This window comes from Haliotis rufescens, unplaced genomic scaffold (assembly GCF_023055435.1).
Source record: "Haliotis rufescens isolate VD_foot unplaced genomic scaffold, xgHalRufe1.0.p SCAF_13, whole genome shotgun sequence".
NCBI classification, from domain to species: domain Eukaryota; kingdom Metazoa; phylum Mollusca; class Gastropoda; order Lepetellida; family Haliotidae; genus Haliotis; species Haliotis rufescens.
The window spans coordinates 34,252,990-34,271,535 of NW_025963813.1; the positions used below are offsets into that span (position 1 = coordinate 34,252,990).

Consider the following 18,546-nt stretch of genomic DNA (forward strand, 5'->3'; position numbering starts at 1 on the left):
CAGGTGTGTAAGATATAGGCATCTGTCATCAACGGGCAGGCCAAGTTGTGCAGGGATGCGTAGGGAGTCAGTGTATAACCCGCGGTGTCAGATGCGTTGGTGTTCGAGATCCAGCGACTCCTGTGTCATATCTATTTATTTTGTGACATGTTCGTGTATAACCAGTGGGTGAGTGAGAAGGACTTAATGCCAATTTGAAAGTATATTCCAGTTATATCACGGCCTGTCAGCTTGATGCGGGAGGAAAGCCCAAAGTGATGCAGGTCTCAGACGTTTACCACGAAACAATCAGGACGAATTGGGAATTCGAACCACCATCATTTATTTCCAGCGCCAGGGGCGGCAATCCTGCACAGCGAATTGCGGCGTCGTGGACGACTGTGCTACCCTCTCCGCTTTTATTACCCCCCTTTATATACAAATGCTAATTATCCTTAATGACAATCAGCCATTCCGATGAGATTAGTGAAGTTATACGATGTGTGCGTCTAGAGTGTGAATGGGCTTGTATTCTGACAGCAAGGGAAACAATATGTTTATTGCTTCCCATGACACCGACATACAAGCCAGGGAAATGTGTCGCCACTAATACATTTGTTTGATGTGTATCTATGTAACATGCTCCTATGACAGATATGTGTATATTGAAAACAGCTGTTATCCGATCGTATTCATATATACACAGTATTTCGCTTAACATGTGTATGAACATGTACGATATTCATGAAACAGTATTTCGCTGAACATTTGCTTGTACATGTACGATGTGTTTTTGATCATGCAAATCTTTCCGATATTTATGTTTTGGAGTGTTGTCATTGGTTACACTGACTCTGTAGTGGCGACATTCAAAGTCGGTAATCCGCCCCCGAAGCGGTAGCGTACAAGTAGGGGTCAACTGTGTTAACTAACACTTGACCGCTGGTCTGAGAACGGTAGATTACTTAAACAAAGGATGGACTTCATGTGAACCAATCATTCCTTAACAAACCTCGTATAAAATATTTTCTTGGCACTGTATGATTTTTGTCTTATATAATGTGTGAAAAGTGCAGTGACATATGTAACAGATTACCGTAAACACTTCACACCTGGTGATATTAATAAGGCATTGAACGTTAACGTTAGCATACTTTGTATTGCTCTGACAAAATATCTCACACGCTTCCACAAGTATAGGTCTTCAGCAACCCATGCTTGCCGTAAAAGGCGACTATGCTTGTCGTAAGAGGCGACTAACGGAATCGGGTGGACAGGCTCGCTGAATTGGTTAATGCATGTCATCGATCCCAATTGCGTTGATCGATGCTGATGATTTCAATCACTGGATTGTCTGGTCCAGACTCGTTTGTTTACTGACCGCCGTCATATAGCTGGAATACTGCTGAGTGCGGTGTTAAACAACAGACAAAAAAACAACAGACAAAAAAACAACAAACAAACCTAAGTAGTAGCAACTGATACTTGATTTAATGTCATGTAATATAGCAATATCTACTTGGATGTCCCACCTTATTTATCCTGTTTATTATTAACTGTAAATACACCTTGGTTCTACAACAATGAGTTGTCTGTTATAGCCTGATTGTATTGAATATTTGTGATAATAAAGCATGCAGCCGTGCAGGTCGTCGCAGTTTGCATTTTATCACAACATGATCACAACATACCAGAGATTTAAGAGCAGGTTTCAAATCCACAAGCAGAAAATCCTGCAAACAAAGGGATGCAACTCTGCATAACTTGCCGGCAAGTTCAGCACACAGAATAAACTTGGATCAGTGAGTGAGCTTTTACGTCATCTTCTCGGCGGGAATAGGTTTCATATTTGTGAAAAATTTATGGAATCGAACCTTGATTTTCAGCATGCCAAACACGTGCTTTAACCACGAGGTTACTAAACGCGAATACTCACGCAATACAATGGTATGAGAACCTTGAAAAACAGATATCCGTGATCACTAATGTGCTTTATTTGAAATTCAATTCTTCGAGTAAATATACGATATTTAGATTCCAAAACACACAGTAAATAACCCCCGTGAATGGTGATTTAGTAATGTGTCAAAATGGCAAGATCTACATGTACCTTATTGTCAGAGAATGATATCACAGACCAGGGAATATTCCACAGAATTCAAAAGTGTGAAGTGGAGAAGGCCCTGGTGTGCGTGGTTTATTTTGAGTAAGTGAGTGAGTGAGTGAGTGAGTGAGTTTGGTTTACGCCTTTTTAGCAATATTTCAGCGATATCACGGCGGGGAACACCAGAAATGGGTTTAACACATTGTAGCCATGCGGGGAATAGAACCCGGGTCTTCGGCGTGACGAGCGAACGCTTTAACCATTAGGCTACACCACCGCCCCGGAACTGCTGTGTGACCTCATAAGAACGATAATAGAAACAAATAAATTGGTTAGCGTGATGAATATGTTTAGGCGACACTTACTCTAACGTCGAACAAACATATATTTGTTGTTTTATTGATGTTTGTTCATTATTACAAAGTCCCAATGAATTTCCCCAGGCCCAGCATCGCGATGACGTGGGTGTAAGCTTCAGAGGACCAGAAGGGGAAGAAGTCGCCGTCGATGTTGTAGCCGGGATTGACGGTTGGGGTGTGAAGTTCCTCCATCATATTTTTATACTCGTCTTCAGGGATGAACCCTTCCACTCCCTGGATAAACTTCTCGTTGCGAATATCGGTCTTGTTTATTTTCGTCCCGTTAAATAACTCCAGTCTGTTCATTGGGTATTCGAACGTATCCATCTACAAAAAATGTCAACTTGAAAAATAAAATTCATTTGGTTTTGACAAAACTCAGTATTGGTCCAGTTCATACAGTGCAGGTGATACTGACCGCTCACGCACTCGCTCCCTCCCTCCCTCACTCACTCAGTTCTATAATTAACCGTTATATTTGTTTCCTTGTTGATTAAGGCCGCACTCAGGATAATCCAGCTATATGACGACGGTCTTTAAATAATCGAGTCAGGACCAGGTAAACTAATGATTGACATCATGAGCATCGATCCAGGCAATTGGGATATACATGATGACATGCAATCAACCAAGTCTCCGAGCATGACCACCGACCTATATAGTCGCCTCTTATAGTACATGCATATGTTGCTGGTGACCTGTAATCTCGCCCCGATTCCCCACGGATATAAAGAGTTATGGGTGTGTTTATATGATACCGCTGTTATAAATCCCCGTATGTATTTAGATCATGTAAAACGCTACATACAGGCGTGGAAAGAGTTATTCCACTATTCTGTATTGCCCTTAGGTAACAACCCCGTGGGCGAACGATGGTTCCAGCAGACGAAAAACATCTTCCCGAGTCAAGAGAATTAACTGACTTTAAAAGTCCAGTTTCCACCCTTGCCGAAGTATGATGAAATTCCTGGGTTCGATCATAGCGCCACCAGTGGCTATTACCAGTTATGTCCCTTCTATGCCTCTCCTATGGACCAATCAGATTCAACCTCTCGTAACACTCTCGTATTTGCTTCAAACAAAACGGCGGCCCCCAGTCAAGACGATCTGATCGATAATCAAGATCTCTATATTGTGATACAACGAGTCTTACATCGCGAAGAGCATTAAATCATGTGAGCACCTTGATTAAAAATATGAATTTTTTAAGAAAATATCTGCTGACAACTAGTTAGCGGTGCATATGTTTTGCAAATCCTGCAATCGACCGAAATCTGCATGACAGTTTACGAACCGGATTTCGATTTCGGAGCGCGATTTTGATTGGACTATGCCTAGACTCGTTAGTCCAGCCAAAATGTAACTCCTTAATACCAGCCTAGTTCGGCAAAGGTGGAAACTGGACTTTTACAGTCAGTTAACTCTCTTGCCACGGGAAGATGACGAAAAACAACATAACGGTTTACAGAGATTAAAAGTGGTGAGTTTTGAATGAGTGAGTGGGTATTGTTTTACGCCGCGTTTTGCAATATTATAGCAATATAACAGAGGGTGACACCAGAAATGGGCTTCACACATTGTACAAATGTGGGGAATCGAACCCGGGTCTTCGGCGTGACGAGCGAACACTTTAACCACTAGGCTTCCCGACCGCCCCAATTAGTTTTGAAGAGACCAGGGCCCACTTGCACAAAGCGATCTTAGCGCTAAGACTATTGTAAGCCTATGTTTAAGTATTGGAATGACGATCATCTTAGCGCTAAGATCGCTTTGTGCAAGTGGGACCAGATCTTGCACTGACCGTAAACCCTTTAAACGAGCCGGCGAATATGACGTTCCACGGTACAGCAGGTTCCACGCCGTCGGAGTGATAGTACACCCACGTGACCGTCTTGTTAACAGCCTTCTTAACGTCTTCGGGGGTATCTAGCAGAAAAGGTCGGAGGTGTTAGAAACAATGACAAGGGAATATCTGTGAACAAACATTAGAGGGAAAAGAATTTATGGATGTCAACTTGTTTATTGCGAGGAACATAACGTTTCGGAGTATATGCTTATTCCTTCATCAGGTGAATGGATGCTTTGAGGCAGAGTGAGTGAGTGAGTGAGTGAGTGAGTATGGTTTTACGCCGCTTTTGTAGCAATATTCGAGCAATATCACGGCGGGGGACACCAGAAATGGGCTTCATACATTGTACCCATGTCGGGAATCGAACCCGGGTCTTCGGCGTGACGAGCTAACGCTTTGACCACTTGGCTACCCGGCTGCCCCTATGAGTCCGAGAGCATATATATGTACATGTAAGAACAACAAAAGTACTGAGATAACAAAAGGTTGAAAGTTAACAAGGGATGTCAGATAGAAAGGGCAGTATTATCACAAGAACCGACCTACTTCATGGCTATTACCTGATGTTACTTTATGAGTATCAGAATATGTTACATTTTCGATAACTTCAGTGGCATACACAACCAAAAGTTTTAATGTGAACGGCTCGTAATTGCGCTCACTGCATTGATGGAATTTTTCTTTCTAAACTGCCGGGTAAAAGACAATGTACACCTATGTTTGATGGTGGCTAAATATTCAGCAAAGGATATGGTTATTCGATGCTGATGGATTGATGTTGATACCCTAGTTGTTGTGTTTTCGAACTTAAGTTTGTAGAGTTTCGGCGACTGTTTTCTATGACGTTTTGAGAACGTTTGTAATTTGTGGTAAATTCCAAATTTCAAGTGTATACTTTTGTTTTGTCCGACAGTTACTGCATATTTGTAGCCCGCACTGTAGCGAAGTAAAACTATCGGGACTTACTTACGTGAAAGCATATCACGTCAACAATAACGCCTATATTACGTCAATACATATCTCATCGACTATAACGTCTGTATTACGTGAAAGCATATCACGTCATCAATAACGCCTATATTACGTCAATACATATCACATCAAATATAACGTCTGTATTACGTGAAAGCATATGACATCAACTATAACGTCTGTATTACGTGAAAGCATATCACATCAACTATAACGCCTATATTACGTCAATGCATATCTCATAAACTAAACCGTCTGTATTGCGTCAATACAACAATGCATGACGAGTGGGTGTATATTTGATCTTGAAGTCAGAACCATCTGGATTACCATATATTATCATAACAGATTACACGTTTCAGATTTGGAACTATACCCCAGTACAAAATAAAAGAACTTTAAATGTCGAATTGCATTTGATCAAATTCTAAACTAAACCGGCTGTTCAACATATCACTGCATCCCAATGTGACCTATCGTACACTACCTGCATCCCAGATCATCTTCCCTGTGTGCTGTTCCTGCGTGGTCCAGATGGTCAGCAGAGCGGTCAAGGCCATCGACGTAGTGAATCTACGATCTTCAGGATTGCTCTAAAATAAAGTCAACTCTTTCACAACACGTGGTTATGTCAGACTGGGTCCAGTAGGCATCTGGTACAACAAGTGAGGTGGTGAGGCGAAATTGGGTTTAACGTCGCGTCCAAGATTATTGCACTTATATAGCAACGTGGGTACAACAAGTGAAAATCCCCCGGATAAAAAAAAAATCAATAAAATCAATATAAAAAAAATCATGGCGTAATGTTTGTTTGTTTGTTTGTTTGTTGTTTAACGCCGCACTCAGCAATATTCCAGCTATATGACGGCGGTCTGTAAAACAATCGAGTCTGGACCAGACAATCCAGTGACTGACATCATGAGCATCGATCCACGCAATTGGGATCGATGACATGTATCAACCAAGTCAGCGAGCCTGACCACCCGATCCCGTTAGTCGCCTTTTACGACAAGCATAGTCGCCTTTTACGGCAAGTATGGGTTGCTGAAGACCTATTCTACCCCGGAATCTTCACGGGTCCATGGCGTAATGTCGACGTCCGACGTCCATGCTTATCATTTGTCAAAATCCGTTTTCTATTTCCGACATTTGTGGTTCAACAACACCTGCTTCCTTATCAATGCAAATCCAATTCCTTCATTGGCCCCTATACTATAGGTTTTGTATCATCTTCACATTCTCAAGTTGTAGACATTACACTCAACATTATTAAAATTGGTTTATATCCGGAGAGTAGCAGCACGTGGGCACGTTTATGAAAGGTTACTTGAGAACTACGACTGTTAATGTCTAAGTTAAACCAAAGATTCAACAGTCAACGCTGGTTCATTGGTCACAAGTACGTCAGCAACTTACAGCTGATTTGTTGCTGTAGTCTGTGTCGGCAGCGCCGAGGAAGTCGTCGAAGTATAAGGTCGATAAGTTATATATAGAGGAGGGTGTTCCCTGGGCCAGGATCCGGGGAGATGCGTATGACCTCAACACTGCCTTGAAGTCTACCAGAACCTGGTCCATGCCCTAGACAAAGCATACACAGTTAACATAATGAGAAACAGAAGTAGGTCCTTTGTTAACTATTGACGATGCAGTATGATCTTGTAAACCAATGACTTTGACGGCTTCACCTTATGTATTTGTGATCCCGTTCCGTCATGGTGATAATGTCAGTATACATGATCTAACAGTTAAATGTCGTCTTGGTAACCATTGTCGTTGATGACGCACCATATGTAGCAGTGATCCCGTTCCGTCATGGTGATAATGTCAGTATACATGATCTAACAGTTAAATGTCGTCTTGGTAACCATTGTCGTTGATGACGCACCATATGTAGCAGTGATCCCGTTCCGTCATGGTAATAATGTCAGTATACATGATCTAACAGTTAAATGTCGTCTTGGTAACCATTGTCGTTGATGACGCACCATTTGTAGCAGTGATACCGTCTCGTCATGGTGATAATGTCAGTATACATGATCTAACAGTTAAATGTCGTCTTGGTTACCATTGTCGTTGATGACGCACCATATGTAGCAGTGATCCCGTTCCGTCATGGTGATAATGTCAGTATACATGATCTAACAGTGAAATGTCGTCTTGGTAACCATTGTCGTTGATGACGCACCATATGTAGCAGTGATACCGTCTCGTCATGGTGATAATGTCAGTATACATGATCTAACAGTTAAATGTCGTCTTGGTCACCATTGTCGTTGATGACGCACCATATGTAGCAGTGATCCCGTTCCGTCATGGTGATAATGTGAGTATACATGATCTAACAGTTAAATGTCGTCTTGGTAACCATTGTCGTTGATGACGCACCATATGTAGCAGTGATCCCGTTCCGTCATGGTGATAATGTGAGTATACATGATTTAACAGTTAAATGTCGTCTTGGTCACCATTGTCGTTGATGACGCACCATATGTAGCAGTGATCCCGTTCCGCCATGGTGATACTGTGAGTATAAATGATCTAACAGTAAAATGTCGTCTTGGTAACCATTGTCGTTGATGATGCAATATATGTAGCAGTGATCCCGTTCCGCCATGGTGATAATGTGAGTATAAATGATCGAACAGTGAAATATCGTCTTGATAACCATTGTCGTTGATGACGCACTATATGTAGCAGTGATCCCGTTCCGCCATGGTGATAATGTGAGTATAAATGATCGAACAGTGAAATATCGTCTTGATAACTATTGTCGTTGATGACGCACTATATGTAGCAGTGATACCGTTCCGTCATGGTGATAATGTGAGAATAAATGATCGAACAGTGAAATATCGTCTTGGTAACCATTGTCGTTGATGATGCACTATATGTAGCAGTGATACCGTTCCGTCATGGTGATAATGTGAGTATAAATGATCGAACAGTGAAATATCGTCTTGATAACCATTGTCGTTGATGACGCACCATATGTAGCAGTGATCCCGTTCCGCCATGGTGATAATGTGAGTATACATGATCTAACAGTAAAATGTCGTCTTGGTAACCATTGTCGTTGATGATGCACTATATGTAGCAGTGATACCGTTCCGTCATGTTGATAATGTGAGTATAAATGATCGAACAGTGAAATATCGTCTTGATAACCATTGTCGTTGATGACGCACCATATGTAGCAGTGATACCGTCTCGTCATGGTGATAATGTGAGTATACATGATCTAACAGTTAAATGTCGTCTTGATAACCATTGTCGTTGATGACGCACCATATGTAGCAGTGATCCCGTTCCGTCATGGTGATAATGTGAGTATACATGATCTAACAGTTAAATGTCGTCTTGGTTACCATTGTCGTTGATGACGCACCATATGTAGCAGTGATCCCGTTCCGTCATAGTGATAATGTGAGTATACATGATCTAACAGTGAAATATTGTCTTGATAACCATTGTCGTTGATGACGCACCATATGTAGCAGTGATACCGTTCCGTCATGGTGATAATGTCAGTATACATGATCTAACAGTTAAATGTCGTCTTGGTAGCCATTGTCGTTGATGACGCACCATATGTAGCAGTGATCCCGTTCCGTCATGGTGATAATGTCAGTATACATGATCTAACAGTTAAATGTCGTCTTGGTAACCATTGTCGTTGATGACGCACCATATGTAGCAGTGATACCGTCTCGTCATGGTGATAATGTGAGTATACATGATCTAACAGTTAAATGTTGTCTTGGTAGCCATTGTCGTTGATGACGCACCATATGTAGCAGTGATCCCGTTCCGTCATGGTGATAATGTCAGTATACATGATCTAACAGTTAAATGTCGTCTTGGTAACCATTGTCGTTGATGACGCACCATATGTAGCAGTGATACCGTTCCGTCATGGTGATAATGTGAGTATACATGATCTAACAGTGAAATATTGTCTTGATAACCATTGTCGTTGATGACGCACCATATGTAGCAGTGATACCGTTCCGCCATGGTGATAATGTCAGTATACATGATCTAACAGTTAAATGTCGTCTTGGTAACCATTGTCGTTGATGACGCACCATATGTAGCAGTGATCCCGTTCCGTCATGGCGATAATGTCAGTATACATGATCTAACAGTTAAATGTCGTCTTGGTAACCATTGTCGTTGATGACGCACCATATGTAGCAGTGATCCCGTTCCGTCATGGTGATAATGTGAGTATACATGATCTAACAGTTAAATATTGTCTTGATAACCATTGTCGTTGATGACGCACCATATGTAGCAGTGATCCCGTTCCGTCATGGTGATAATGTCAGTATACATGATCTAACAGTTAAATGTCGTCTTGGTAACCATTGTCGTTGATGACGCACCATATGTAGCAGTGATACCGTTCCGTCATGGTGATAATGAGAGTATACATGATCTAACAGTGAAATGTCGTCTTGGTAACCATTGTCGTTGATGACGCACCATATGTAGCAGTGATACCGTCTCGTCATGGTGATAATGAGAGTATACATGATCTAACAGTTAAATGTCGTCTTGGTAGCCATTGTCGTTGATGACGCACCATATGTAGCAGTGATACCGTCTCGTCATGGTGATAATGAGAGTATACATGATCTAACAGTGAAATGTCGTCTTGGTAACCATTGTCGTTGATGACGCACCATATGTAGCAGTGATACCGTCTCGTCATGGTGATAATGTGAGTATACATGATCTAACAGTTAAATGTCGTCTTGGTAACCATTGTCGTTGATGACGCACCATACGTAGCAGTGATGCCGTCTCGTCATGGTGATTACGTTGAGAGTGAAGGATGTAATAGTCAAATAACGTCTTGCTAACCATCGACGTTGATGCATTACCTTATGTGGCAGCGATCCCGTCCCGTCGAGAGTTTCCTGTAGTTTGTTGTAAGTCCTAGCCACGAGCCAGTAGAACTCTATGACAGAGGGGTAGTACGTCAACGCCAGGTCTGCTCGCTCAGAGAAGTTTGTCGACACTTGGAAAGCGATCATCCTGGCTGTATCGTTGTAGATGTGCTGTAATAGAGTACTCTGATGTACAGTAAACTACGTTTATAACGAACACCCTTATAACGAAATGCCGGATATAACGAACTGTTTTTTAGTCCCGTCAATTTGCTGTAAATATGCTGTATACATAATTATGCCTACAACTATGGTGATACCGAATTAGAATTCGTGGTTCCTTTGAGTTCGTTATGACCGTAGTTAACTGTAAATGTAACGATACTCGGGTGTCGATTTTCGAAGAATCGACGGTATATGTAAGAACACTCGGAGGTAGACGTAAGAATATGCAGCTTTTGGAGTAAGAATTATCAGAGGTAGATGTAAGAATGTAAGAATACTCTGAGGTAAATGTACGAATAGTCGGGGGTAGGTGTAAGAATGTAAGAATACTCTGAGGTAGATGTACGAATAGTCGGGGGTAGGTGTATGGATACTCGGAGGGGGATATACGAACGCTTGGAGGTAGATGTGAGAAGGCTCGGAGGTATGTTTAAAAATGCTTGGAGGTAGACGTAAGAAGGCTTTGGGGAAGATGTAAGAGTGCTTGGAGGTAGATGTAAGAATGCTGGGAGGTAGATGTTAGAATGCTTGGAGGTAGATTTAAAAATGTGTGGAGGTAGATGTAAGAATGCTTGGAGGTAGATTTAAGAATGTTTGAAGGTACATGTAAGAATGCTTGGGGGTAGAAGTAGGAATGCTTGGAGGTAGATTTAAGAATGTTTGGAGGTAGATGTAAGAATGCTTGGAGGTAGATTTAAGAATGTTTGGAGGTATATGTAAGAATGCTTGGAGGTAGAAGTAGGAATGCTTGGAGGTAGATTTAAGAATGTTCGGAGGTAGATTTAAGAATGCTTGGAGGTAGATGTAAGAATGCTTAGAGGTAGATGTAAGAATGATTGGCGGTAGATGTAAGAATGCTTGGAGGTAGATGTAAGAATCCTTGGAGGTAGATGTAAGAATGATTGGCGGTAGATGTAAGAATGCTTGGAGGTAGATGTAAGAAAGCTTGGAGGTAGATGTAAGAATGCTTGGAGGTAGATGTAAGAATGATTGGAGGTATATGTAAGAATGATTGGCGGTAGATGTAAGAATGCTTGGAAGTAGATGTAAAAATGCTTAAAGGAAGATGCAAGAATGATTGGAGTAAGATTTAAGAATGTTTAGAGGTTGATGTAAGAATGCTGAGAGATAGATGTAAGAAAGCTTGGAGGTAGAAGTAAGAAGGCTTGGGGGTAGATGTAAAAATGCTTGCAGGTAGATGTAAGAATGCTTGAAGGTAGATGAAAGAATGATAGTTGGTAGATGTAAGAATGCTTGGAGGTAGATGTAAGAAGGCTTGGGGGTAGATGTAAGAATGCTTGGAGGTAGATGTAAGAATACTCGGAGGTAGATGTAAAAATGCTTAAAGGAAGATGCAAGAATGATTGGAGTAAGATTTAAGAATGTTTAGAGGTTGATGTAAGAATGCTGAGAGAAAGATGTAAGAATGCTTGGAGGTAGATGTAAGAATGATTGGCGGTAGATGTAAGAATGCTTGGAGGTAGATGTAAGAATGCTTGGAGGTAGATGTAAAAATGCTTGGAGGTAGAAGTAAGAATGATCGGAGGTAGATGTAAGAATGCTTGGAGGTAGATGTAAGAATGCTTGGAGGTAGAAGTAAGGATGATTGGCGGTAGAAGTAAGAATGATTGGTGGTAGATGTAAGAATGATTGGAGGTAGATGTAAGAATGCTTGGAGGTAGATGTAAGAATGATTGGCGGTAGATGTAAGAATGCTTGGAGGTAGAAGTAAGAAGGCTTGGGGGTAGATGTAAGAATGATCGGAGGTAGATGTAAGAATGATTGGTGGTAGATGTAAGAATGCTTGGAGGTAGATGTAAGAATGCTTGGAGGTAGAAGTAAGGATGATTGGCGGTAGAAGTAAGAATGATTGGTGGTAGATGTAAGAATGATTGGAGGTAGATGTAAGAATGCTTGGAGGTAGATGTAAGAATGATTGGCGGTAGATGTAAGAATGCTTGGAGGTAGAAGTAAGAAGGCTTGGGGGTAGATGTAAGAATGCTTGGAGGTAGATGTAAGAATGATTGGCGGTAGATGTAAGAATGCTTGGAGGTAGATGTAAGAATGACTGGCGGTAGATGTAAGAATGCTTGGAGGTAGATGTAAGAATGCTGAGAGATAGTTGTAAGAATGCTTGGAGGTAGAAGTAAGAAGGCTTGGGGGTAGATGTAAGAATGCTTGGAGGTAGATGTAAGAATACTCGGAGGTAGATGTAAGAATGCTTGGAGGTAGATGTAAGAATGACTGGCGGTAGATGTAAGAATGCTTGGAGGTAGATGTAAGAATGCTGAGAGATAGTTGTAAGAATGCTTGGAGGTAGAAGTAAGAAGGCTTGGGGGTAGATGTAAGAATGCTTGGAGGTAGATGTAAGAATACTCGGAGGTAGATGTAAAAATGCTTGGAGGTAGATGTAAGAATACTCGGAGGTAGATGTAAGAATGCTCGGAGGTAGAAGTAAGAAGGCTTGGGGGTAGATGTAAAAATGCTTGGGAGTAGATTTAAGAATGCTTGGAGGTTAAAAAGAATGCTTGGGGATAGATGTAAGAATGCTTGGAGGAAGATGTAAAATTGCTTGGCGGTAGATGTACGTAGGGTAGGACGTAGATGTGAGAATGCTTGGATGTAGATTTAAGAATATTTGGAAGTAGTTGTAAGAATGCTTAGAGATAGATCGAAGAATGCTTGGAGGTAGACGTAAGAAGGCTTTGGGGAAGATGTAAGAGTGCTTGGAGGTAGATGTAAGAATGCTTGGAGGTAGATGTTAGAATGCTTGGAGGTAGATGTAAGAATACGTATACTCGAAGGTCATTCGCCTTTTACACATTATTACCAACACATCACCGTACATATAACAAGACGGTGCACACACCTTGTGAAACGAACATATACTGCCAATACAATGTACCGGTAAAACAGTACAACTGATAAAGAATAATGTTTAAAATGTGTTAAACACGATACCATGATATCAGGGTCATCTAATAACGATGGTTGAAGGACGCCGTGGATGATGCCTGATGTCACGGCGTAGATGAAGTTAGCACACACAGTGACGTCAACGTTGTTGACGTTGGAAGGCATCATGACTCCCTTGTCGAACCAGGTGCGTACCTCATCAGTATCCTGGACCTGCACAGGGGATAGACTATCTGTGATCCACCAAGAGATAAGGGACCTTTTGGGTGAAAATACCATTTTGAATTCTCGTTATATTTTCAGTATATATTCAGTATCCTGGGACCACAAAAATACAAGTGATAAGCTTCAATTCATATTTATTACAGAGACACATAGCATCAAATATTTTCAGACGTATGACTGTTTATGTAATAATTTATTTATTCAAAACATGCATTCTGAAATGATTTAAAATAATGTTTTTTTTACATTACGAACTATCGAGAGAAAATACGATATGTTTTTACACACGTGGTTATTTTTACAGAAGTAAGGTGACGTTAAACGCCTTTCTTTATGACGTCACAGCCCAATTGTATCCTAGCACCCATAATGTCTATTTTCTCCCGGCGGGTCACACATGTTGTATGTAATAGTTGACACCACTTTGTTATTTATTTCTTACAATAATAGAATATACGTATATTCGGAACGACACGAATTGGCTAAAATTGACAGCTCTTATCCGAGTGAGTGAGTTGGGTAAATGAGAAACCTGGGATGTACGACGATTTCAAATTCGGTTCAACGTCGAATCAAACACCTTGTTAGTCCGAACTCCGTTAATCTGGAATCTTTGATTTCTGAACACTTACTGTCAGGAAAGTCTACTTTATCATAAATAAGTATTAATGCTTACCGTGATTCTCTAATCTAGACAACATATCTCACTTGGCAGTGAGGTGGCTAAACACAGAACGAAAAGGTGCAGTTCGTAGATGTAACCCATGTGCATCGTGTGTGTGTGTGTGTGTGTGCGCGCGCGCGCGCGCGCGCGTGTGTGTGTGTGTGTGTGTGTGTGTGTGTGTGTGTGTGTGTGTGTGTGTGTGTGTGTGTGTGTGTGTGTTAGTGTTATATGTATATTCGTATATGATTGATGCAAGATATATTTCTGTATTTTACAGCCAGTAGACTGATGAAACTCTTAACTATACTCACCTAGGCCTGTAACATGTAATTCACTGAAATAATAATAAATACGGTATGCGTTTTATTCATACCAAGCGAGTGAGAGTACATACTCACCCACGTTGGCACAAGAGCGACATCACGCCCGGCTGCCTTCTCCTGCTCCAACCACGGCCTAAGGTAGTAGTAGCTCCTGGAGTCGATGGTGTTCACACGTTGGTCCCCGGAGAACGGTCTTGGGGTGTAAAGTGTTTTTTTCTTGTTATTAAGGAAGGTTTCAGCGATCATGACTAATATCTACAATGTCATATTGCAGAAACGGGAATATGTGCAGGAACAGAAGGATGGGAGGATCTGCAAACCAATTTTACTGACCACAATGTATGCTGGCAGGATGACATAGTAGAGAGTAGCACACGGGAAAATTACCGGTTCTGTTATATGTTTTTTTTCAATTTACTGTCTACCTTCTGTAAGTTATGGGTTACCACGTGGTCAGTAATGTCTGGCACACCAAGATTCAGTTTGATCCCAACGTGGGCACATTGTGTGAAGCCGTTACCTGGGTACCCGGTAGAATATTCTTGGGATACGACTGGAGATGGCATGAAACTATAATCGCTTACTCAACAAATCGTGTGTATGTGTGTGTGCGTGCGTGTGTGTGTCAGACAAGATAAAAACACATATTTTGTTATGCAACTTCAGTGATTGGCTGGTGCTACCAGTAGGACATGATAACCCTTTTCATGAACACCTGGTGTCATCACTGATTTTCACGGATCAATAATTTAATTTTCACTATTATTTTGCATTTTACGCCAATGCAATCTGTTTCAGTGCTAAATCGAGATTGGTTAATCTCACGCGTTGATGGTAGTTTTTTTTTCAGTTTATGTCTTGACTGTTTAAGAAATATAAACGTATTTGAGCAATACAAATATATCAACATATATATATATATACACATGAATTATATATTTACAGATGCGGACATTGTAAGGCCATCATCTGGAATGGGCTATGGGTAAATTACCGTTAAAGACTGCCCGGTCATAAGAACATGCGATAAAGATTCGATTATCACCTGTAAGCGTAGTACTTGAGAGCATCGAACACGGACGTAGTGTTGGTGTTGTGGGACGACCACAGTTTGAACGCTCCGGGGTACTCTAGAGACATTTCGGCAAGCATCGAACCCAAACCAATGTTGAGGAAAGTATCATCGAAATCCGGAGGTAGGTGGAATTCCAGTGTGGAGACGTTTCTTGAAATATTCAGAAGAATATGAAATATCAATCTACTTTGTTTATTGTAAATGCTATTTGTATTCAAACCTTTTTATCAGTACGTACGATTAGTGTTGAGGCTATAAGCAAGTCCATATTTCATCTTAGTGTCCCTATAATAAGCCAGTATATCGAGATTTGGTCAGTGCAGCAGGAATGTGGTCAAGCAGTGATATCTGACGTACTGTAGTGTGTGTGTGGCTGCTTGTACTAATCCGGAATGATGTCGATGTATAGTGCTAGCCCTCTGAGATACCATGCCGCAGTTTAACAAGAATACCCCACTCAGACACAGTATACTGACTCAGAGCCGACCAGTCCTTGTTTTAGCCCCTTAATGTCGCGCCAGACAGCGTAACAACAAGTACCATCTTTTAACGTCTTTTGGTATGACGCGGCCGGGGTTCGAAGCCCGAACCTTCCGCTCTCCGGGCGGACGCTCTACCACAAGACCACGGAGGCGGTCTTCGTAGAAGGATAGAAAACTAACTATACTTTACACAGGTTTTGTTTACAATTACTGGATAATCTTAAAAATATATCACCATACGTAACCATACATGATAGAAACAAGCTATAGATCGCCACCTACTGGGGACCATTGAAACTTACAGTCAATACCCGTGCTACTTGTATGGACCCCAGCAGGATTTACACCATTCCTCCAGTGGCGATTGTACGTAACTTTAGCCATCAATTAAAATGACAAAAAGTCTACCTTAAAAACGAAGTAGATGTAAATATTCTTTGAATGACATGGACTTACGATGTTTTCTTCTTTAACCCCTTCGAAGATCCAGCCACTAACAATCTCAGATATCAATTCTTTCTAACAATTTCAAAAAGCCATTTATTTTATATAAAACATATGAAGAACATTTATTACACAATTATATTCCTTTAAAATAAACAATAACTAAATGAGAACAAATAGTATCCCAAAAATCTTTATGGATTGAACATGAAATATTTATCCATTGTGATGATAAAATCATCACAGTCAAGCAGGACATGCTTGACGGTGATTCTCAATGGGATATCTTCTATAAACATTTGTGTAATATAAATACGCCTCGTAAGCTTGCTTAAATGACAATAACATAATATATTACCTCATTTCAACGAGTTCATGGATGATTCTGTCCACATCCTTAAGTCCAAGACTTTCAAGAAATGCGTAGGTTGCATTCAGAGGTAAATTCTCAGTCAGATGAATCACGTCATTGAGGTTTACGGGGTAGCTGTTATATACCTTGGAGTCGTTATTATACGTTTGAGGCCAGAATGTCATTAAGGAATTGGAATAATTCACATTTAAATCATGATGACGTTTGATGGCGTTGATGCCATTCATCACCAAGCCAATGGTTTGGTTATACCATGCTGGGTCAAAGTGTCGTCTTGCCTCAGCAACACACGTTGTGATGTATGTTGTCGCAAACATATTGTTATCAAAGATGCCGAATATTTGTCTAAAGAGAGCATAATCCGGATTGCCATGGAAATTCATCTTGACGTCACTTGGCCACATGCCCTGCTCTTCATCCCATCGAAACGGTGGAAACGCATGTTTGGTTTTGGGGACTTGCAGATCGCGGACATCATAGAGAGCAACTTCAGCTCCCAAGATTAAATCCCTCTTGCTAGGTGTAGCAATGCACGGCACAAGGCCTACTACAAAGAAAAGACAGTTAACCGCCCTGATGTTCATGGGGGCAGTCAATATGATCAAGTGGACTTTCAAAAGTTGCCGAAGACCAAAACCAGCTGTTTGAGGTTGATGTGTTATCTTATCAAGTCGGATAACAATGACTTTAGATCCACATGGTCTACGTTGAGTGTACGTGATGACCTTGAGACAGCATGCAAGATTTTTTGTTCAGAATATCTGATGTGTTTATTGTAAAAAACAAAACACTTTTATTCCATTTATATGGTGTGTCAAGTTATTAATTTTTTCATGACCTCCCATTGATACTTATCCACATACATTTTTTGCGGACTATTAGCATAAATAACATTATAGGCCTAAGAACGACGAAGTTGCTGAGTTTACTCGATTGTCACGTAGCGTCTTTGGATAAGCTGATAATGAAATGTGAGAGCATGGCGCCCTGGCCTGTTAACTAGGGTAATACAATGTCTTGGACACATCCATGGGACGTAGTGAGTGCTTCATAAAGGAAAGGTTATGTCCATTATTATCAGTTGCTTAGGGTCTTTGCTAAAATAGGAATATAAACTATTTGTGACATTTATAAATTTTTATGCCGCAATCTATTTTCCTATTGTTTCATGATATTATTTTCAATTTTCGTTTTTCTATTTCTCATTAAAAATCGACCCGTGAAGATTCCAGGTAGAATAGGTCTTCAGCAACCCATACTTGCCGTAAAAGGCGACTATGCTTGTCGTAAAAGGCGACTAACGGGATTGGGTGGTCAGGCACGCTGACTTGGTTGATACATGTCATCGATCCAAAGTGCGTGGATCGGTGCTCATGACATTAATGACTGGCCCATGGATTGTCTGGTCCAGACTCGATTATTTGCAGACCGCCGTCTTAAAGCCGGAATTTTGCTGAGTCCGGCGTTAAACAACAAACCAACCAACCAAACCAATCATTGAAAATCCGTCCCAATTTGCATTCAAATAAATATAATATGTCAGCATGTAAATATAAATGGCAACGCCAGAGAATAATCAGTCTCGATTATCCGACAGATTCCCGTGTGAGTAAAAGGCAAAATACCGGTGAAAATTGTTTTAATAGATTACTGAAAATCAATGA

General features: G+C 40.9%; 1 protein-coding gene across 1 annotated transcript; it reads right to left on the minus strand.

The window, feature by feature from the left end:
• Positions 1-2,415: 2,415 nt before the first annotated feature.
• Positions 2,416-17,526, minus strand: LOC124151567. The gene is made up of 9 exons (XM_048394450.1): positions 16,868-17,526; positions 15,554-15,733; positions 14,584-14,701; positions 13,342-13,509; positions 10,150-10,326; positions 6,680-6,841; positions 5,751-5,856; positions 4,244-4,368; positions 2,416-2,769 (listed from the first exon to the last, which is right to left on the minus strand). Exons 1-9 carry the CDS (start codon positions 17,464-17,466, stop codon positions 2,500-2,502), a joined length of 1,905 nt encoding a protein of 634 aa, XP_048250407.1. The 5' UTR covers positions 17,467-17,526; the 3' UTR covers positions 2,416-2,499.
• Positions 17,527-18,546: the final 1,020 nt, after the last annotated feature.